Source organism: Natrix helvetica (genome assembly GCF_964273705.1).
Source record: "Natrix helvetica genome assembly, chromosome: 1".
Lineage (NCBI taxonomy): Eukaryota > Metazoa > Chordata > Lepidosauria > Squamata > Natricidae > Natrix > Natrix helvetica.
The window spans coordinates 168,880,911-168,898,007 of record NC_138548.1 but is presented as its reverse complement, the minus strand read 5'-3'; the positions used below and the strand labels follow the sequence as shown (position 1 = coordinate 168,898,007).

Sequence of the window (17,097 nt, the reverse complement as noted above, 5' to 3'; positions counted from 1 at the left end):
ATTTAAACTACAGATGTAAATGGAATTAGTTCAAACACATGTTGAGAGTGTAGAATCACATCGACTTTCAGTCTGGTAAGGGACGTGAGTGCTTTGAAAGAGAGGATTTCTTGAATTTAGGAAAAATTGAGATAGTTTGTTTGCTCGGAATCCAGACTTGGCTTAAGTGATAACGTGAATGTGTTTTTGTAAGATGGCCATTCCATTAGCAAATATTTATCGCAAGGAATATGCTACCATTCAAGGATATCAAAATGCCTTGGGGAATAAAGGAAAATTAGTTTATTTTAAAGAGGAAAATAATATTTGGCATTTAGTTATCCCTTCTATTTGTAGGTCCTGGAATGCATTTGTCTAAGTGAAGAAACGACAACATCATCCAGTAGGATTTTTGTTAAAATATTCTTCCAAGAGCTTAGTGAATATATGGGACTTCCTAATCTTAATGCGAGGTTGAAAGATGAGTAAGTAACAAATTATATTATACATTATTTTTCTAATATCTTGTTTATGACTGTTTATATTTTTGTCAGATTTGTAAACATTGAAGCTGATAAGTAACACATAGATCTCAGAGGGAGTTAATATATTTTAATAAAAGGTAAAATCTCTCTGTCCCAATAACTTACATGGGTATGTCCATGTTGTTTCTTTGATTACAAAATGGAAAGAGTTTGACATTGCCTTCTTGTGGGATTTTGTTTTCAACTCTCAGTTTGTGTATGACACCTTCTGAAATTTCTCATGTTCTCCCATCCAAGTATTAAACCTGCTTGTCTGTATTGAGACCAGCAAAGGCACTGCTTCCCAACTTTATCCGCTTTGAGATATATGGACTTCAATTCCCAAGAATTTTGGGGGAGTTGAAGTCCACACATCCTAACGTTTCTGAAGTTGAGAAACATCGAGCTACAATAAAAGTAAATGATGTCACCTGCTGTGATGTAATATTGTGGTAGTAAGTGTAACTCAACCTGTGTAATATAGATTCCAGTAAAAAAAAAAAGTGACTTTTGCTTCTCTCCCCCGACTCTTCCCCCATTCATATATTGAAGGGGGAAGGGTGGTCTCTACTTTTCCCCTCAACTCTCATATTCTGTTTCAGACCACATCTGCTATCTTCATTCATCATCATTAATCCTTTTGTTTCCTTATTGGATGGCAGTTGCAATTCTTGTGTGGCACCACATAGGGGCATGTGGCACCTCTGCTTCCTAGGGCCATTCTTTCTGTCACTAGTTGCCTTAGATCTCCACATAATGAATTTTTCAAAAAAAATGTATTCCTTCAGAATGTATAGCAATAGCAATAGCACTTAGACTTATATACTGCTTAACAGTGCTTTACAGTCCTCTGTAAGCGGTTTACAGAGTCAGCATATTGTCCCAAACAATCTTGGTCCTCATTTTATCCACCTCAGAAGGATGGAAGGCTGAGTCAACCTTGAGCCTGGTGAGATTTGAACTGCCAAACTATTGGCAGCCAGTGATGAGAAGTAGCACTCTAACCACTGTGCCACTGCAGCCCTGTATAAATAAATAAATAAATATTTATTTATTTATTTATTAGCCGCACCCTCTCCCGAAGGACTCGGGGCGGCGTACAATGAAACATATGAAATAAATATGTGGACAAAACAAACATATAACAGACACATATACCGAGACATACACAAGGAGGAGGTCGGCTGATGAATAAAAAACAATTTGAATACAGTGATTAAAAAACCCCTAAATAATTAAATATAATTAAAATACGCAATTAAAAACCCGTCAGGAGCGATATGGTTAGATCAAAGTTGAGTCAGGCCAGCTACTTGGAATAGGTGGGTCTTAAGCTTAATACGAAAGGAGCGGAGGTCAGAGGTATTCCTAATATCCGGAGGGAGGTCATTCCACAGGGCTGGGCCCGCCACAGAGAAGGCTCTACTCCTAGGCGCCGCCCCCCGACACTGTCTAGTGGACGGCACCTGGAGGAGGCCCTCTCTGTGCGAGCGGATTGGTCGCAGGGATGTATGGGGCAGAATACGATCCCGCAAGTAACTAGGTCCTGAGCCATGGAGCGCTTTAAAGATTGTTATCAAAACCTTGAAACGCACCCGATAGACCACAGGAAGCCAGTGCAGCTCGCGCAGGAACGGTGTCACATGGGAATACCTAGTACTCCCCATAATTACCCGCGCGGCTGCGTTCTGGACCAACTGTAGCCTCCGGGTGCATTTCAAGGGAAGCCCCATGTAGAGAGCGTTACAGTAGTCCAAGCGAGACGTCACCAGCGCATGAGTGACTGTGCGTAAGGCGTCCCGGTCCAGTAGGGAGCGCAGTTGGCGCACCAGGCGAACCTGGTGGAACGCCCCCCTTGCCACGGCTGTCACATGGTCATCCATGGACAGCCGGGCATCCAGGAGGACGCCCAAATTGCGCGCCCGCTCCACGGGGGCAAGTTGAATGCCCCCAATGGCCAATGATGGAGTTAATTGGCTGAACCGGGGAGCTGGTACCCACAGCCACTCCGTCTTGGAGGGGTTGAGCTTGAGTCGGTTGTCATCCATCCAGATCCGTACGGCTTCCACACACCGGGACATCACTTCGATGGCCTCGTTGGGGTGGTTCGGGGTGGAAAAGTACAGCTGAGTATCATCAGCGTACAGGTGGTATCCCACCCCGAAACCACGAATGATCTCACCCAGCGGCTTCATATATGTGTTGAACAGGAGTGGCGAGAGGACCGACCCCTGTGGCACCCCACAAGTAAGGGGGCGTAGGGTCGACCTCTCTTCTCCTGCCAACACACGCTGCGTCCGGCCAGAAAGGTAGGAGCCGAACCACCGCAAAACGGTGCCCCGGACCCCCAACCCCTCCAGCCGGCGCAGCAGGATACCATGGTCGATGGTATCAAAAGCCGCCGAGAGGTCTAATAGGACCAGGATAGAGGAACAACCTCTATCTCTGGCCCTCCAGAGATCATCCACCAACGCGACCAAGGCCGTCTCCGTGCTGTGACCGGGGCGGAAGCCGGACTGGCGCGGGTCTAGATAATCATTTTCCTCCAGATGACGTGGAAACTGGTAGGCCACCACACTCTCTATGCTCTCAGTAGACTGTATATTTATGGAAAAAGATGACTTTTTCAATATAGTTTTGAATTTAGTAAGATATAGATTTTTGTAGTTGCAAATCTGTGTAAATTAAGCTGATTGTTTTAAATAATTCTAAACTGGGATCAAAATACTTTGTGTGCAGCATTTGAAATTCTTGATCTTAGGAATGATTGCTATGTTTGGTTTTCAACAGAACCCTGCTACCATTCTTTGAAGGATTATTACCACGAGATAATCCAAGAAATACTAGATTTGCAATCAATTTTTTCACTTCAATTGGCCTTGGAGGACTGACGTAAGGAAAAAACAACATTTTAATTTATATATGTACATGCATATTTAAATAGCTCCTGTGAATCTGTCACATAATAGGATAAGATGATATATAGATAGATTTTGGATCTGATCATATGTACTGAATGTTAGGGAGTGAAAATATATTCAAACTTTGCCTCTGATGTCTCCAGGCTATCCATGGGAGACAAATGCACAAGCAAGACCTATAATTTGAAACTCATCTGTGCACAACTCTGTGAGATCAATACTGCGACAAATCTGACAATTCAACATTTTATGTTGGTCTTCATGTGTTGGTTCTGCTTAAACCCTCTTACTAATACAGGCAACTTTTTAATCATTGAAGGCTGCTTATGTTTATCTTGCGTTTTTTTCAGTGCTCAATATCATACTAGGAGCAGGGAGAAATTGCAATTTTCTGCAGGTTTTATTCTGAGCCGCTACTAATGTGGCTCTAAAATGTAAAGACAAAGTGTTGAAGTCCTCAAAAACTAAAATACCAAGAGGGGGGGGGGGGGAGAGAACCACACTGCTAATTCTGTGTTACCAGCATTACGTAGAGATGCATTCTCACCAGACATGAGCCTAAGGAGAAGATAGCATGTTGGCATTGACTCCACCATCTCAAAAAGAAATTTAATTCTGGATGGAATTCAGTTGACAGTGACAGTAAAGTAATTCCTTATCAATTCAGCGAGATTTTTTAAATAAGGCTACATTCAGAAATACAAGACAGAGTACAACTCAACAAACACTAAGTTATTTTTATATATCTCCTATTTTGTTAATTTTTTAAAAATAGCGATGAACTACGGGAACACCTGAAAAATGCACCCAAAATAATAATGACGCAGAAGCAAGATGTGGAGTCATCTGATTCATCTTCAGAATCGGGTACATCTGATTCGGAGGATGATTCCAGCAGCAGTGAGACCTCAGGATCCTCTAGTGGGAGTGAATCCACTTCTGACAGTTCGGACAGCAGTGACTCAGGTAAAGCTCTGTCTTCAATCCATCACTTTCTTTTAGCAATGGGCCATTTGTTCATGCAGACTGCCTTTTTTTTTGCTTGGAGGTAATTTTAGATGTCTAAAATCTGCAAACATTGCAGAGTAATAAATTGCCTGACTAAAAATGTAATGGATGGTGCATATAAATCTTTTAAGAAACATCAAGACGGGTTTAGGTAAAAATGTTATGCTATAAAATGGTTTAATATTCTGGAACTATGGAATGAGATTAGCCGGACTACCTCTTTGAAGCCTGTTCTATCACCCTCACATCGGTTAAAGGATTATGAGTTTTCACATGTCAGGTTTTTAATTTTAAAGTATGAAATGCATGTGGAAGCAAAATGTCTTGGAAAAACATTCTTTTTCTTAAAAAAAAAAAACCAGGGAGGGGAAAGTGAAGACTGATGTGACAGTGACAATATGAAGTAGCTAATTTGCCCATGTATTAGAATCTACACATATTTACAATAGGTCTTTTGAGTCAATTCAAGTTTATCCCCAACCCAAAATACAAGTGGTCCTTGAGTTAGAACCACTTTTTCAACGACAGTCGAAACTATGGTGTTAAACAAGTGGTACTTAGGACTAGTTCTCTGACTTCCAGCCATTTTAGTGTCTTCCAATGATCATGTTTTCCAATGTTCCTGTTGGCTTCCCACAAACAGAGTCAATGGGGAAGCCAGTTGGAGATTGCAGTCCATAAGATCCTTGCCTAACAACCTTTGAAGTCCCCTGTTAGTGACAGTAACTGGGACTGCCATCACTAAGCAATGAGGTCATGTGACATGACCACTTTGCTTAGTGAGGCAGTTCTGATCCCAATTCCCATTATAACCTGAGGGCTATCTGTAAGTATTTTTGGAATTACAACCTTACTATATTTTTTTAAAATAGTTAGCTGGAGGGAAAATTCTGATATGATCCATTCTCTTGATTTTGTTCCCACAATTGCAGATGTATTGCAGTCTGAAATTCACTTCTTTTTCATCATCTTTAAAAACACACTCTCTCATACACGAAAGTAATAACGTACTTGGGTATTATTCAAAACAAATACATTCAACATTTTAAGCTGTTTTGTGCTGAGATATGAATCTGCTAAAGTATGCACAATGAAAACACCATGGTGAAGCCCCTCAGGCATTGCTAAAATAGAAAAGCTTTATTTTATTTGCCTTTCTTATTAATTAAAGATACGATACGCAGTTGTTTTTGGCGTACATATGAGGCTGTGTAAAAAATATTAATAGTTATTCTTAGATTAATGTAATGAAGCCCAGTGCAATGCAGCCTATTTTACATTTTATTACATATTATCCTGCTTTGCTAAAATTTATTACCCGACAGCATGGTACTTGAACATTTTCATTTTATATTTATTATTTTTTTCAAGTTTGTGTGTATGTGTGTGTGTGTTTTCGTAGATTTTCACGGGTGTAGGTATGCTGGTCTTGTTGTATTTGGGTCTTTTCCCATGTAAGATTGACAGTATCTTGGCAACGTTTCGACGAGGTCACACTCGTCATCTTCACGCTGGTGCCTTTGGCTTTATGCATGTGTGAGCAAAGCATGATCGGAGCTGCCGTTTTTCTATAAATATAGGTAGGTGTGTGTGTGTGTGGAATGTTGGCTTTGTTGCTTTAAACGGATTGGTTGGCTGTGTTGTCACATCTTGATTGGTTGATGGAATTGTTGTTTGGTAAGAGTGATTGGTGATGGTTTCCTGTGTTGTTCTGGGTCCTGTGTTGGTTTTTGTGGCTGGGACTCGTTTATTGACTAGGGCTGGTTTCCAGATGTCTGGTAGGCGGGAGGTATCATCATGTTTATTCATGTTGTGGGGATGTTTCTCTATTTCGATAGCTTCCATAATTATTCTCTTGTTGAAGTGTTCAGTTTTGGAGAGTAATTTGGTTCCTTCAAAATCAAATTCATGTCCTGTTGCTTTAAGGTGCTGGAAAAGGGAGGAAGTTTTTTCTTCTTTTCTGACTGCGTTCTTGTGTTCTGCAATGCGTGCATTTATTCTCCTATTAGTTTGTCCAAAGTATGTTTCTGGGCAGATTTTGCATGGTATTTCATAGACTCCTTGGTTTTCTAGCTGGATCTTGTCTTTGGGGTTTCTTAAGATGTTGGCTATTTTTTGGTCAGTGCCAAAGGCTGTCTTGATATTCTGTTTGTGGAGAAATTTGCTGATTTTATCTGTGGTGCCTTTGATGTAAGGGAGGAGGGCGATGCCATTGTCCTGTTCTGTGTGTCTGTTCTTGGGGGGTGTCTCCCTTTGGATTAGATTAGTAATTGTGGTTTTTTGGAATCCGTTAGAAATTAATATGTTTGTGAGGGTGTGTAATTCAGTTTTCAGGTGGTTTTTGTCAGCTGGGCGTTTAGTTCTGGAGATGAGGGTCTTGGCTATGGAGTTGATCTGTGCAGGGTGGTGATAGGATTGTGCGTTTAAGTAGCGGTTGGTGTGTTGTTGTTTTTTCCTGGTAGAAGGTGTGTCCTAGGGAGCCATTGGGTTTCACCCTCACTAAACATCAATTCCAGTAACCAATCAGGATGTGACAACACAGCCAACCAATCCGTTTAAAGCAACAAAGCCAACATTCCACACACACACACCTATATTTATAGAAAAACGGCAGCTCCGATCACGCTTTGCTCACACAAGCACGAAGTCAAAGGCACCAGTCTAAAGATGACGAGTGTGACCTCGTCGAAACATCGCCAAAATACTGTCAATCTTACACAGGAAAAGACCCGAATACACCAAGACCTGCATACCTATACCCGTGAAAATCTACGAAAATGTGTGTGTGTGTGTATTTACAGGTTTTGGCGTATTCGGGTCTTTTCCCGTGTAAGATTGAGAGTATCTTGGCGACGTTTCAACGAGGTCCTACTCGTCATCTTCAGGCTGGTGCCTTCGGCCTTGTGCCTGTGCGAGGAAAGCGTGATCGGAGCTGCCGTCCCTCTATAAATATTGGTGGGGGTGTGTGGAGTGCTGGCCTTGTTGCTGTAAGCGGATTGGTTGGCTGTGTTGTAACATCTTGATTAGTTGATGGAGTTGATGTTTGCAGGTTAGTCGGCTGTTTCGTAACATCCTGTGTGGCTGAGGTACTGGCTGTGTGCCTATTGTTCTTTTGTGTTGTAATGACCTGGATAATGGGCTGTGTGATGACATCCTGAGCTCTACTGTAGTGATACCCTGAGTCCTGTGCTGCAACCTCCTGGGGTAGGTTGTAACATCCTGAGCCTTTGTGTTGTAACCTCCTGAGTTCTGTGATGTAATGTCCTGAGGCTGGGCTTTAGTTTGGCTCTGTGTAAGATTGAGAGTAGAGTAGGGAGAGTCGAGCTTGCCTGGTAAACCAGATAGAATCACAACTAGATGAACTAGTTTTATTTTATTGTAAAGCTACATTGATAGACTCTTCCAAGTTTGAAAATATTATCCCACCCCCCATCTTTATCACCCGAGAAACTAGGAAGGGTCTCTTCTGAGCCTGTTGTCTTGCCCACTATGCAACTGCAGGCTATGCTGTCTCTTATCTGATCATTCCCTAGGCAGCATTTCTTTGCTTCATCTCCCAAGATCTTTGTCACATTCGATTACATGGAGCATATCTGCAGTTAATTGTGGGAGCAGCTGATAGCCCAGCATGACTTTCTGCACTGAAAGAGCCTTTCAAGCAAATTAGCTATATGAATGAGGTTAAGGACAAAAATACAGATAGTCCTCAATTTATAATAGCAATCCCTGTTCCCGCTGTTACCCAAATACCTAGTTGTAAACTAGGTAACTTCCTGCTAGTTTCCCATGACCAAACTCTGTGGGGAGAGGCATGGCACTGGACATGGGAAGACATGGAAGATGCACAAGAGATGCAGTGCAGGTCAGGGAGGCTATGAGAGAGTATGCAAAAGGGCATGGGTTGTAAAGGGAGCAGGGGTGTGAAGAACTATGCAAGAGGCATGATATGGGTCAGGGACAGTGAAGATGTATGTGAGGGAATGGTGCAGGTCATGGAGAAAGTGCATGTGACATAGCATGGGTCAGGGACTGTACATGAGGATACGAGGGTTGCACAAGCAGCCCAGGTCAGGAAGAATGTATGTGGGTGTAAGGGAGGGCACAGTGCAGGTTGGAGAGGGTGTATGGGTGGTGGTGGTGAAAGAAGCATACGTCAGGGAGGATTGCATCAGCAGGTGCACAGGTCTGGAAGGGTGCATAAGGGAAAAGGTGCAAGGGAGTGCACTTGGGGGTTGTGGCAAGGGTTCAGAGAGGGTGCATGAGGGAGACTTAGCCCAGCAACTTGCAGCTTTCCCTGCCAAGTGAAGGTTGCCAAGTACCCAGATCACGATCACATGACTGAGGAAGTTCTGGGGTGTCTGAACCTCCAAGGATTGTTCATAACCGCCATTCATTGAGAGCTGCTTTAACTTTGAACAGTCACTGAATGAATAGTGGGTCAAGGACGACCGATCTTTTAATTCACCTGGCCTCCTTTGTTTGCCCAAGCTGCTCCCTACTTCCCCCAGGCTCTCTACACTCTGGCGGCACCATTGCCTGCTTCCCTCAACCTCCCATGCTTCCTCCGCCTGTCCTTTACTTGTGCGCCCATGCTTCTCTGGTCTCAGTTGCCTTCAGTTGCCCAGCACCCTCTTTCTCCCAGCCACCATTCTAACATGACCTGCACCAGGCCTCCCAGAATCTCTCCCAGCCCCCTCTTTCTCCTGTACCACCCTAGGGCACTCTGCCCTCCTTACCTGGGGCTCCTGCTGTTCCCAGTTAACAATTCCTGCATCTTGGGACTACAATGGCCAAAGGGACTGCTGGGATCGTTGGTGCTAAGTGATATGGTTACATGAAGTTGCACCCCTCACTTAGCAATGGCAGTCCTGATCCCAATTGCCATTGTGAACCAAGGACTTGTATATCTCATTTTTAAACTCAGTTTAGAACTTGTACATCTGTATTAATATTAGTACTGTGTGTGTGTGTGTGTGTGTGTGTGTGTGTGTGTTCCAGCATAACTGGAATGCCTCGAGCAATTTCAACCAAACTTGGTTCGCAGATGACTTACACTCTGGAAAAAATATTGTGGGGGTAAGACCTCTTATACCCCTGGCGGGGGGGGGGGTCTGTTAAGATACAGGTGTTGTGCCTTAAAATGGCTTCTATCGGACTGCCGTAAAATGGCTTCTACTGTGCAGCACAGTGGAATTGCCATGGTAATTGCTTCATAATACTCCACAAGGGAGCTTCCTCTGGTAAGGAGGTAAATCCAACATTAGAAATTATATTTGGTCTGGACATTCCCCCCCTCCCCCAATAAATAAATACCTGGGCAACATTGGGTTATCAGCTAGTTAGTATTTAAAAAGAGCTCCATGCATTCACTATTCTTTTAATATACAAGCATGCTTTTCTCACTGAATGGGAATGTCAAATTGCCTGGTAGGCTTTCTAGCTTTCATATAAAACATTGTTTATAGTGTAACAGTGTTCATCTTTTGCAGAAAAAAAATAGATTTACAGCACCCTGCAGCATATATATGTTTTATATGTAGATGTTCCTGGGTAAAAGGCCACTTGCATTAAATAGTTGTCTTAAGCTATGGATGTAAAGCCATGTAGTTGGGCCGGAGACTGGAAACAACAAAATTTGGAAGGTATGACAGGATTATTTGTTGTTCATGTTAAATAGGTTGTTGTTGTTGTTTCGCATATCTGCATTTTGGCAGAAAATCAAAACACGGAAGGTACTAAAATGGCAAAAATTTAATTGAATTGACTGGTGTTATAGATGTTGGGGTCCATTGGTCATATTTCCTAATCTGTGAATTTTACACACACAAATGTCAAATTTCAAAATCAATAATAACGAAATGAAAGTTGGCATTTCTGAGAGAAATGCAGATGGTGTGCATTTCCTGGGAAGTAAACAGAAAAGCTTCTGATAATAATTCATGCCATGAAATGGCTCATATGGCCTCCCAAGGTGAGCAGAAACATTTCAAGTTATGTCGGTGAGATATCACATCTCTCTCTCCAGTATTATTCTCCATTTCTTTAGCGTAATTAATCAGGCATGCCTTACATATCCCATCTTGGGAGTTTTGAATACTGTGGTTTGACAAATTAAAATTTTAATCTTAAGAGTAAAAGCCTTTGGGTTTTTTTTCTTTCAGATAAGAAAAAGTCTCAAAAGAAGAAAAATGCGGATAAAGGTACCCAAAGAAAACAAGGGAATAAGAAGAAGAAACTTGAAAAGGAAAAGGAATGGAGGTGGCCCGAGAGGGAAAATGGTGCTGCAAGAAACTCAGAGAGGAATGCTGACAAAAGCTCCAGTAGAAAAGACGAAGCATCTTATGAGAGAGATTATTCCAGTGATAGAAATAATTCCCGGAGTGGAAAGGAGAGGAACCGAGAAAAAAATGTACTTTCAGACAGTAAAACCAGCCATTCTAAAAAGAGAAAAGAAGGAAGACCTTCTTTTTCTGATGAAGAGAGGGATGAAGAGAGGGACAGGTACCATAAGAGGGACAGCAAGCTCCACAGAGAGAAGAAGGACAGATCTAAGTCCAGAGAGAGGCCTCACCATTATTCCAGTCCCAGAGAGTTTGAGGAAAACAGCCAATATTCAAACCAATTTAAAGAGATAAGGAAAGACGAAAGCAGGAGAAGGCACAGAAATGCTTCCCCATCCAGGCACAAATGAATCAAGAAGAGTTTTCAATACCGCCTTGCCATTTGAACTGTCTTTTTACAACTTGCTAAACATTTTTTAAAAGAGAAACCCTTTGTACAAAAATACTTCCAGACAGTAATGACTCTTCGAATCACTGTTAATTGTTGGAGCTTTCCGCTAAACTGCTGCTTAAAAGACTTGGAATCCAGGAGGAGTCAAAGCCCAGTAAAACAGTTAAACATTGCTTTCACTGGCATAATAGTATGCTGTAAATATTTATTCTTTAAATTTTATTTGTGTTTTCTGGAAATGCTAAACATTCCTTCCTTGTCATTTTTGAATTTTAGATTTCAGCATATATTAAAGTTTCATTTCAGAAATAACATTTGTGGGGTTTTTTTGTGTGTGAATTGCAGACTAAAAGGGCAGTCTTTTAAATTCGACAATTAAAAATAGATCAGTGTTTGGAAATGAAAGCTTTGCCAATATCTATCATGGTATATTGGTCACATTCAATGCCCTATATACTCTGAACAAGCATGATCCTTGACTTTTTGACCCAAATGACATAATAACATGCCATATGTTGATAAGGCTGATTAACCATATACTCTAGATTAGGGGTGTCAAACTCAAGGCCTACGGGCCAGATCCAGCCTGCAGGGTGCTTAGATCTGGCCCACAGAGCTGCCCTAGCCCTGAGCTCGGAAGGGGTGCATTCTGTTTTCACTGGCAGAGCACTTGGGCCACCACAGGCGCACTCGACATGAGTGAGCTGGCCAAGCCCACCCAAGCCCCTAAGATCAAACACAACCTGATGTGGCCCTCTGGCCAAGCCCAACACAATGCTGATGTGGCCCTCAATGAAATCGAGTTTGACACCCCTGCTCTAGATGGAAAGCAGTTGTGAATAAACAACAGCAATAAGTTGATCTTGTGGCTGTAAATTTAGTAAATACTAAATTTATAAAATTTTGTTGTAAATTCTAAACAGAAGTTATGCTTCTGTTTAGAATTTGAAAATCTAAAGCTAAAGAATCAATATGTTAAATTTCCCTCTTTGTTAACTGAAGTCATTATAAAAGCTGAAGTTGAATAAAAATTCATTCATCATTGCTGGATGTTGCTTTGATGATTTAATCATAAAAGATTATTTCTTTAAAAACCTAGTCAGGGGATGTGTATTTTTTCACTTCTGAAAAATATATAATTCTGGTAAGAACTATATTTGGTATTTTAAAATTATTGCTATTCAGAATCTGATGTGAGCAGTGCTGTCCTCAAATGTCTGTATCATAAATTGTTTTAAAATGCTTATGAGAGTTACCTGTTGAATCAATTTCAAAATATAAAAAAGCAATGCAAAACCTGCTTTCAATTAGGCATGTAAATAATGCTACTCTTTAATAATTTCCATGAATACCCCTTAGTAAAGGAACATGTGGTTGAACTATATACTTTAGGGCACTGTAGGAACAGAGCCTGGATAGTCTATAGGAATTTAGTAGCATCTCTTCCATTTTTTTATTACAAGACAGATGTTTTTGAGTTGCAGATCATTTTGTTAGATTCAGAATGCCGTCTATGCATCCGATGAGGTGAACTACAGCTCACAAAAACTTTTGCCTTTTAATACAACTTGGAAAAGGTACTGCTAGTCTCTTTCTGTGTAATTTAAATATCATTGAGGATAACACAACAAAAAGCTACATATGAAATAGATGACTATAAAACATATGTCAACAGTAAATACAAATTTGTGCTTGTCAAATTTTTGTTTCCTTTTCTTTCTAAGCTTTTGAGTTGTTTTCATTCTTTCAAAGCCACTGAATTGTGTTATGAACAAAGATCTGCATGAAAAAAGAGTTAGGAATTTTGCCCCTACCTCCTTTTCTCTATTCCCAAGTGGGATACTTGCAGATTCACTTTCCAGATGTGGAATCTCTCCCAAGACCAGGCCAACGTCATTTATTGAAAGCAAGCACGGAGCTGGAAAAAGCTGTGAAACGAACATGAAAGATGATTGAGAAAATGGGTAAACATGGTTTCTTCTGCCTACTCTTTCACAGTGGGAATTTCTCACATATCTCACTCTGTATGGAAGTCTATTTCATTTATTTATTTATCAAATTAGTTGTGCAAAGTTCAGATCATACATATTAATATTTTACTCTTGTCAGGTCAAAGCACAATTCCAACCCTTTTAAATTTGGCTCAAATTTTGAATAGGCTCAAATCAAAACACATTTTGTATTTCACACACAATCACAACAAGGAAACACATTTGGGTTCCAGCCATTTGTCTTCGCACTATTTCAGAGCGTCTTGATTTTGTTGCCACAAACTGACTCAGCTGTCTTTTTTGAAACTGGAACAAATGTCACACAAATCAATTCAAGATACAGACAAAGATCCAAGATTTGACAACTTTAGCAGTCTCTGTGCTGTTCAACCTGCTCAGGTTTTTGTCTTAAATTCACATACATATCTATTTTGGAAACTTGTTTTTTCAATATTTTGCAGGAGTCTCTTGAAGAAGCAATCCAAACGTAATGTATTTGTCACTGCATTAAAAATATTTCCTATTTTCTCTGCCCCTTATTTTATTTTATTTTTAAATTGGATTTCTCTCTAATATTGTTTAATTCAAAATGATTAGGCTTTTTACTATTCCTTTAATATTTATTAAAATTAAGAGTCAATTTTAAAAGATATGTTCTGTACTTTATAAATGACTAATGAGGGATTTTAATCCATGAGCTAATGGAGTTGCAACTCTGGAACACATTTTTTCCTGGTTTGCAACTTGCGCATCTCCCAACTTTTCTCTGAAACTCTAGCAATCCACATTAAGGAAAGTACGATTCTTCTGGAATTACTAACTTTCCATTTGAAATGCAGAACATTCTTGCCCCTGAAGACCTCCAAAGCAAAATATTTCCACAAACTTCAGACTAAAAATGCTTTAAACAACTGCTGATTTTTGCTTGAGAAATTCTAATATTTGGTCTCCATTATATTTAACTCATTTTGCAATGCCATATTTTAAATTGTTTTTAAAAAAAGTTTTCTCAGTACAGTTCTTTTCTAAATCTAATTATATTCATTTAATTAAAAGGATGGTAGGGATTTTACCTTAGATAAGCTTTGGTTAGTTAATGCAGTGATTTGTCACTACATTTCCTTTTTTACGTCTCCAGGTCTCTACATTTCAGATTTTTGTTCTGCTCCACTCCTATAGCAGTTGTCTTTAATCATGACAGATTAAAGTATTTCTTGTCTATTAGCAGACAAGAACCCATTCACAGCTTTGTTGCCAGAATAGATAAAGAGGCTACTACCTTCATATACTTGATTGAATTGATTTTTATGCTTGCCACAAATTGAGAAAACTCTCAGCAGGACCTGCATTCTACTAAGTATAGTTTGTTTAACAAACTACAATTGGCTGAGTTTTTCTAATACGTCGTATCAAAGATTTTGGGTTACAAACCTCTAGTCAAGCAGAATTCAAACCCAAACAGAGTATATAGCTCAGTGCTGAAGACGTTCCTTGGTTGAGAAGCGAAGTATCTTCAATGAAAAACAAAGTCCAGTTGCCTTTTGAAAAAGCACCTTTGGGATAACCATGACCTGGATGACTGAGAATCTCTTTATACATTTAGGAGAAACAAAATTGATCCATGAAAAGATGTTAGTACTGCATGATATTTTATAACCATTTGCAGTCCATTTATGGCGCAGTATATTTAATCTTTTAAAAATGAATATGGAAACCAACTTTCCAATACAAAATTAATAATTGGCCAGATTCTCATCTCATCAGACTAACTTCCATTTACCTTTTTCTTGCGTGCCAAAGGTTGAATTACCTTACCTCCCACCAACTATTTCAATATGAGTGACTATGCCCAAATGCCATGAATTATGTTCAACTGTATGTCAGCTGCGGTTAATATAAATACTCTAAATAGGATGCCTGGAAGTGGGTTTAGTCTGGCCAAGTGAATATAACCTTGCACCTGACTGTAAACCATCTGTTTACTGTAAACTATTATTTAGATTGATGTCCCTTTATTCTCTGTGGGGTTTTTTTTCCTCCAATGAAATATTCAAATGGAATTAAACATTTCTTCATATCCTCGTCTAAACATAGCTCTAAAAAGGCCCAACTATGGATTTTGATTATTTTGCCTTATGGATTAGTATGGTTATTTTTGTTTCTGAATGCCTTGATGTAAGCAAAAGAACAGAACACGAGGAATATTTTTTTTAGATTTTGTATTATGTGAATGGATAATTACTCTTATATTGTACAAATATATAGTGTATATAGGTAAAAACAAATAGTGGACATTTATGAGCTGTAGAGTTCCCCAACTTCATTTCTATCTCAAAAGAGTTGGAATATTATGTAGATACCCTTCATATTTAAGAGTGTAGGATATTGGTATTCTATTTTATATCAAGGAAATCTGATAAATACAGATTCCTATAATATGAGAGTTCAGGTTAACTAAATTAAGGAATTACCAGCAATAACATTTAGACTGGTATAACCCTCATAGTGCTTTACTGCACTCTCTGAGTTGTTTACAATGTCAGCATATTTTCCCGAACAACCTGGACCCTCATTTTACCAACCTCGGAAGTATGGAAGGCTGAGTCAACCTTGAGCCCTAACAGAATCGAACTCCTAGCTGTGGCAAGAGTTAGCCTGCAATACTGCATTCTAATCGCTGTGCCACCAGGTCTATTCTTACTGGTCAGAGAACCAAGAAGAATTGCGTAAAGGCAGCAATTTTGTACATCCTTAGCGTGCGTTAGGGTTAACTCCATGCATATGTAAAGTATATAGTTTTTTTTAATGCTTTATAGCACTGGCTTTTTGAACAATATATATATTAAATATATCTCTGAAAGTCATATATATATATATATATATGACTTTCAGAGACTTTCTCCTACATTACTCTATTTTTATATCTTGTCCAAGAATAATATTATAGTAAGATAATTCGAGGTGAATGCAAACTTCAAGAGGGGTCTTAGCCTTCAATACACCCATGGCAGTGTATGCCACATTCTCCAATCTCCCTTTCTTGATTATAAATGTGGCAGAGGGAAATTATTGGTTTGCATATAAAGGACAGAAAATTATAACTAGAGGTTACTTCATTCTGCTTGCCTGTATAATCTAAATAGTCTGGTTCTATACTATTTATAGCAAATCTTATTTCCATAAATGCAATGCTTAGATTATATATATATATACACAGACATACATAAATACACATGGAACAGGCACATAGGAAAAGAGAAGTCTTTGAAGTTATGGTATGTTCTGCCTTAGCTGAATTGACCGTTTCCAAGGACAGCTGCACAATCACTGTTAATTTATAAAATTGTTATGAAATTGCCTTTCTGGAGAACAAGATGAATGCCAATTTTAACTCCAGTTGGGACTTTCAAAATCAATTTCTCACTTCTTCAAGACCTAATTTTTAAAATGGGGACTGCTAAGCCTGCTGATGCTATGGAAATCTTTGTCCATGAATCCCGGATAAATTGAAAGTATGATTGCTACTTAGTGGTTGAAAGAACACATCTGGCTTATATGCTCACCTTTATTACTTCTCTGGCTTAAAGGCTCAATCAGTTAAATCTACAAGGTAAAATGGGAGAGGCTATTTATTCTTTCCCCCCAATATCATTTACCATTTGCTAATGTGAACATCACTAAAGGACTCAGGTATCCTATAAATTGAGTGTTCTGCCCAATCTTACATACTGTAGTGGAATTAAAAGTACAGCTAGAAATATTCACAATTCTTCCTATCTATCTAGCCACTAGATACATTTTGAAGACATGAAAATTCTCTAGAGTGGGTTTTGGGATGCATATGATAGATGAAGGATTTGTGGCATGGTGGCTTAGTGGTGAAGATTGCTCACCTGCCATTGGGAAGATTGAGAGTTCAATCCTAGCGGCAGATGTTTCTCT

General features: G+C 39.6%; 1 protein-coding gene across 2 annotated transcripts in view; it reads left to right on the top strand.

Moving 5' to 3' along the window:
• The window catches only part of CWC22 (CWC22 spliceosome associated protein homolog), a 49,965-nt gene extending 38,489 nt beyond the window's left edge, over positions 1-11,476 (top strand). For both annotated transcript variants that reach the window (XM_081938890.1, XM_081938889.1), the window contains exons 17-20: positions 337-464; positions 3,294-3,395; positions 4,200-4,390; positions 10,594-11,476. In XM_081938890.1, the coding sequence (XP_081795016.1) occupies positions 337-464; positions 3,294-3,395; positions 4,200-4,390; positions 10,594-11,123 (951 nt within the window). In that variant the 3' untranslated portion in view covers positions 11,124-11,476. The remainder of the gene's footprint in view (positions 1-336; positions 465-3,293; positions 3,396-4,199; positions 4,391-10,593) is intronic.
• Positions 11,477-17,097: the final 5,621 nt, after the last annotated feature.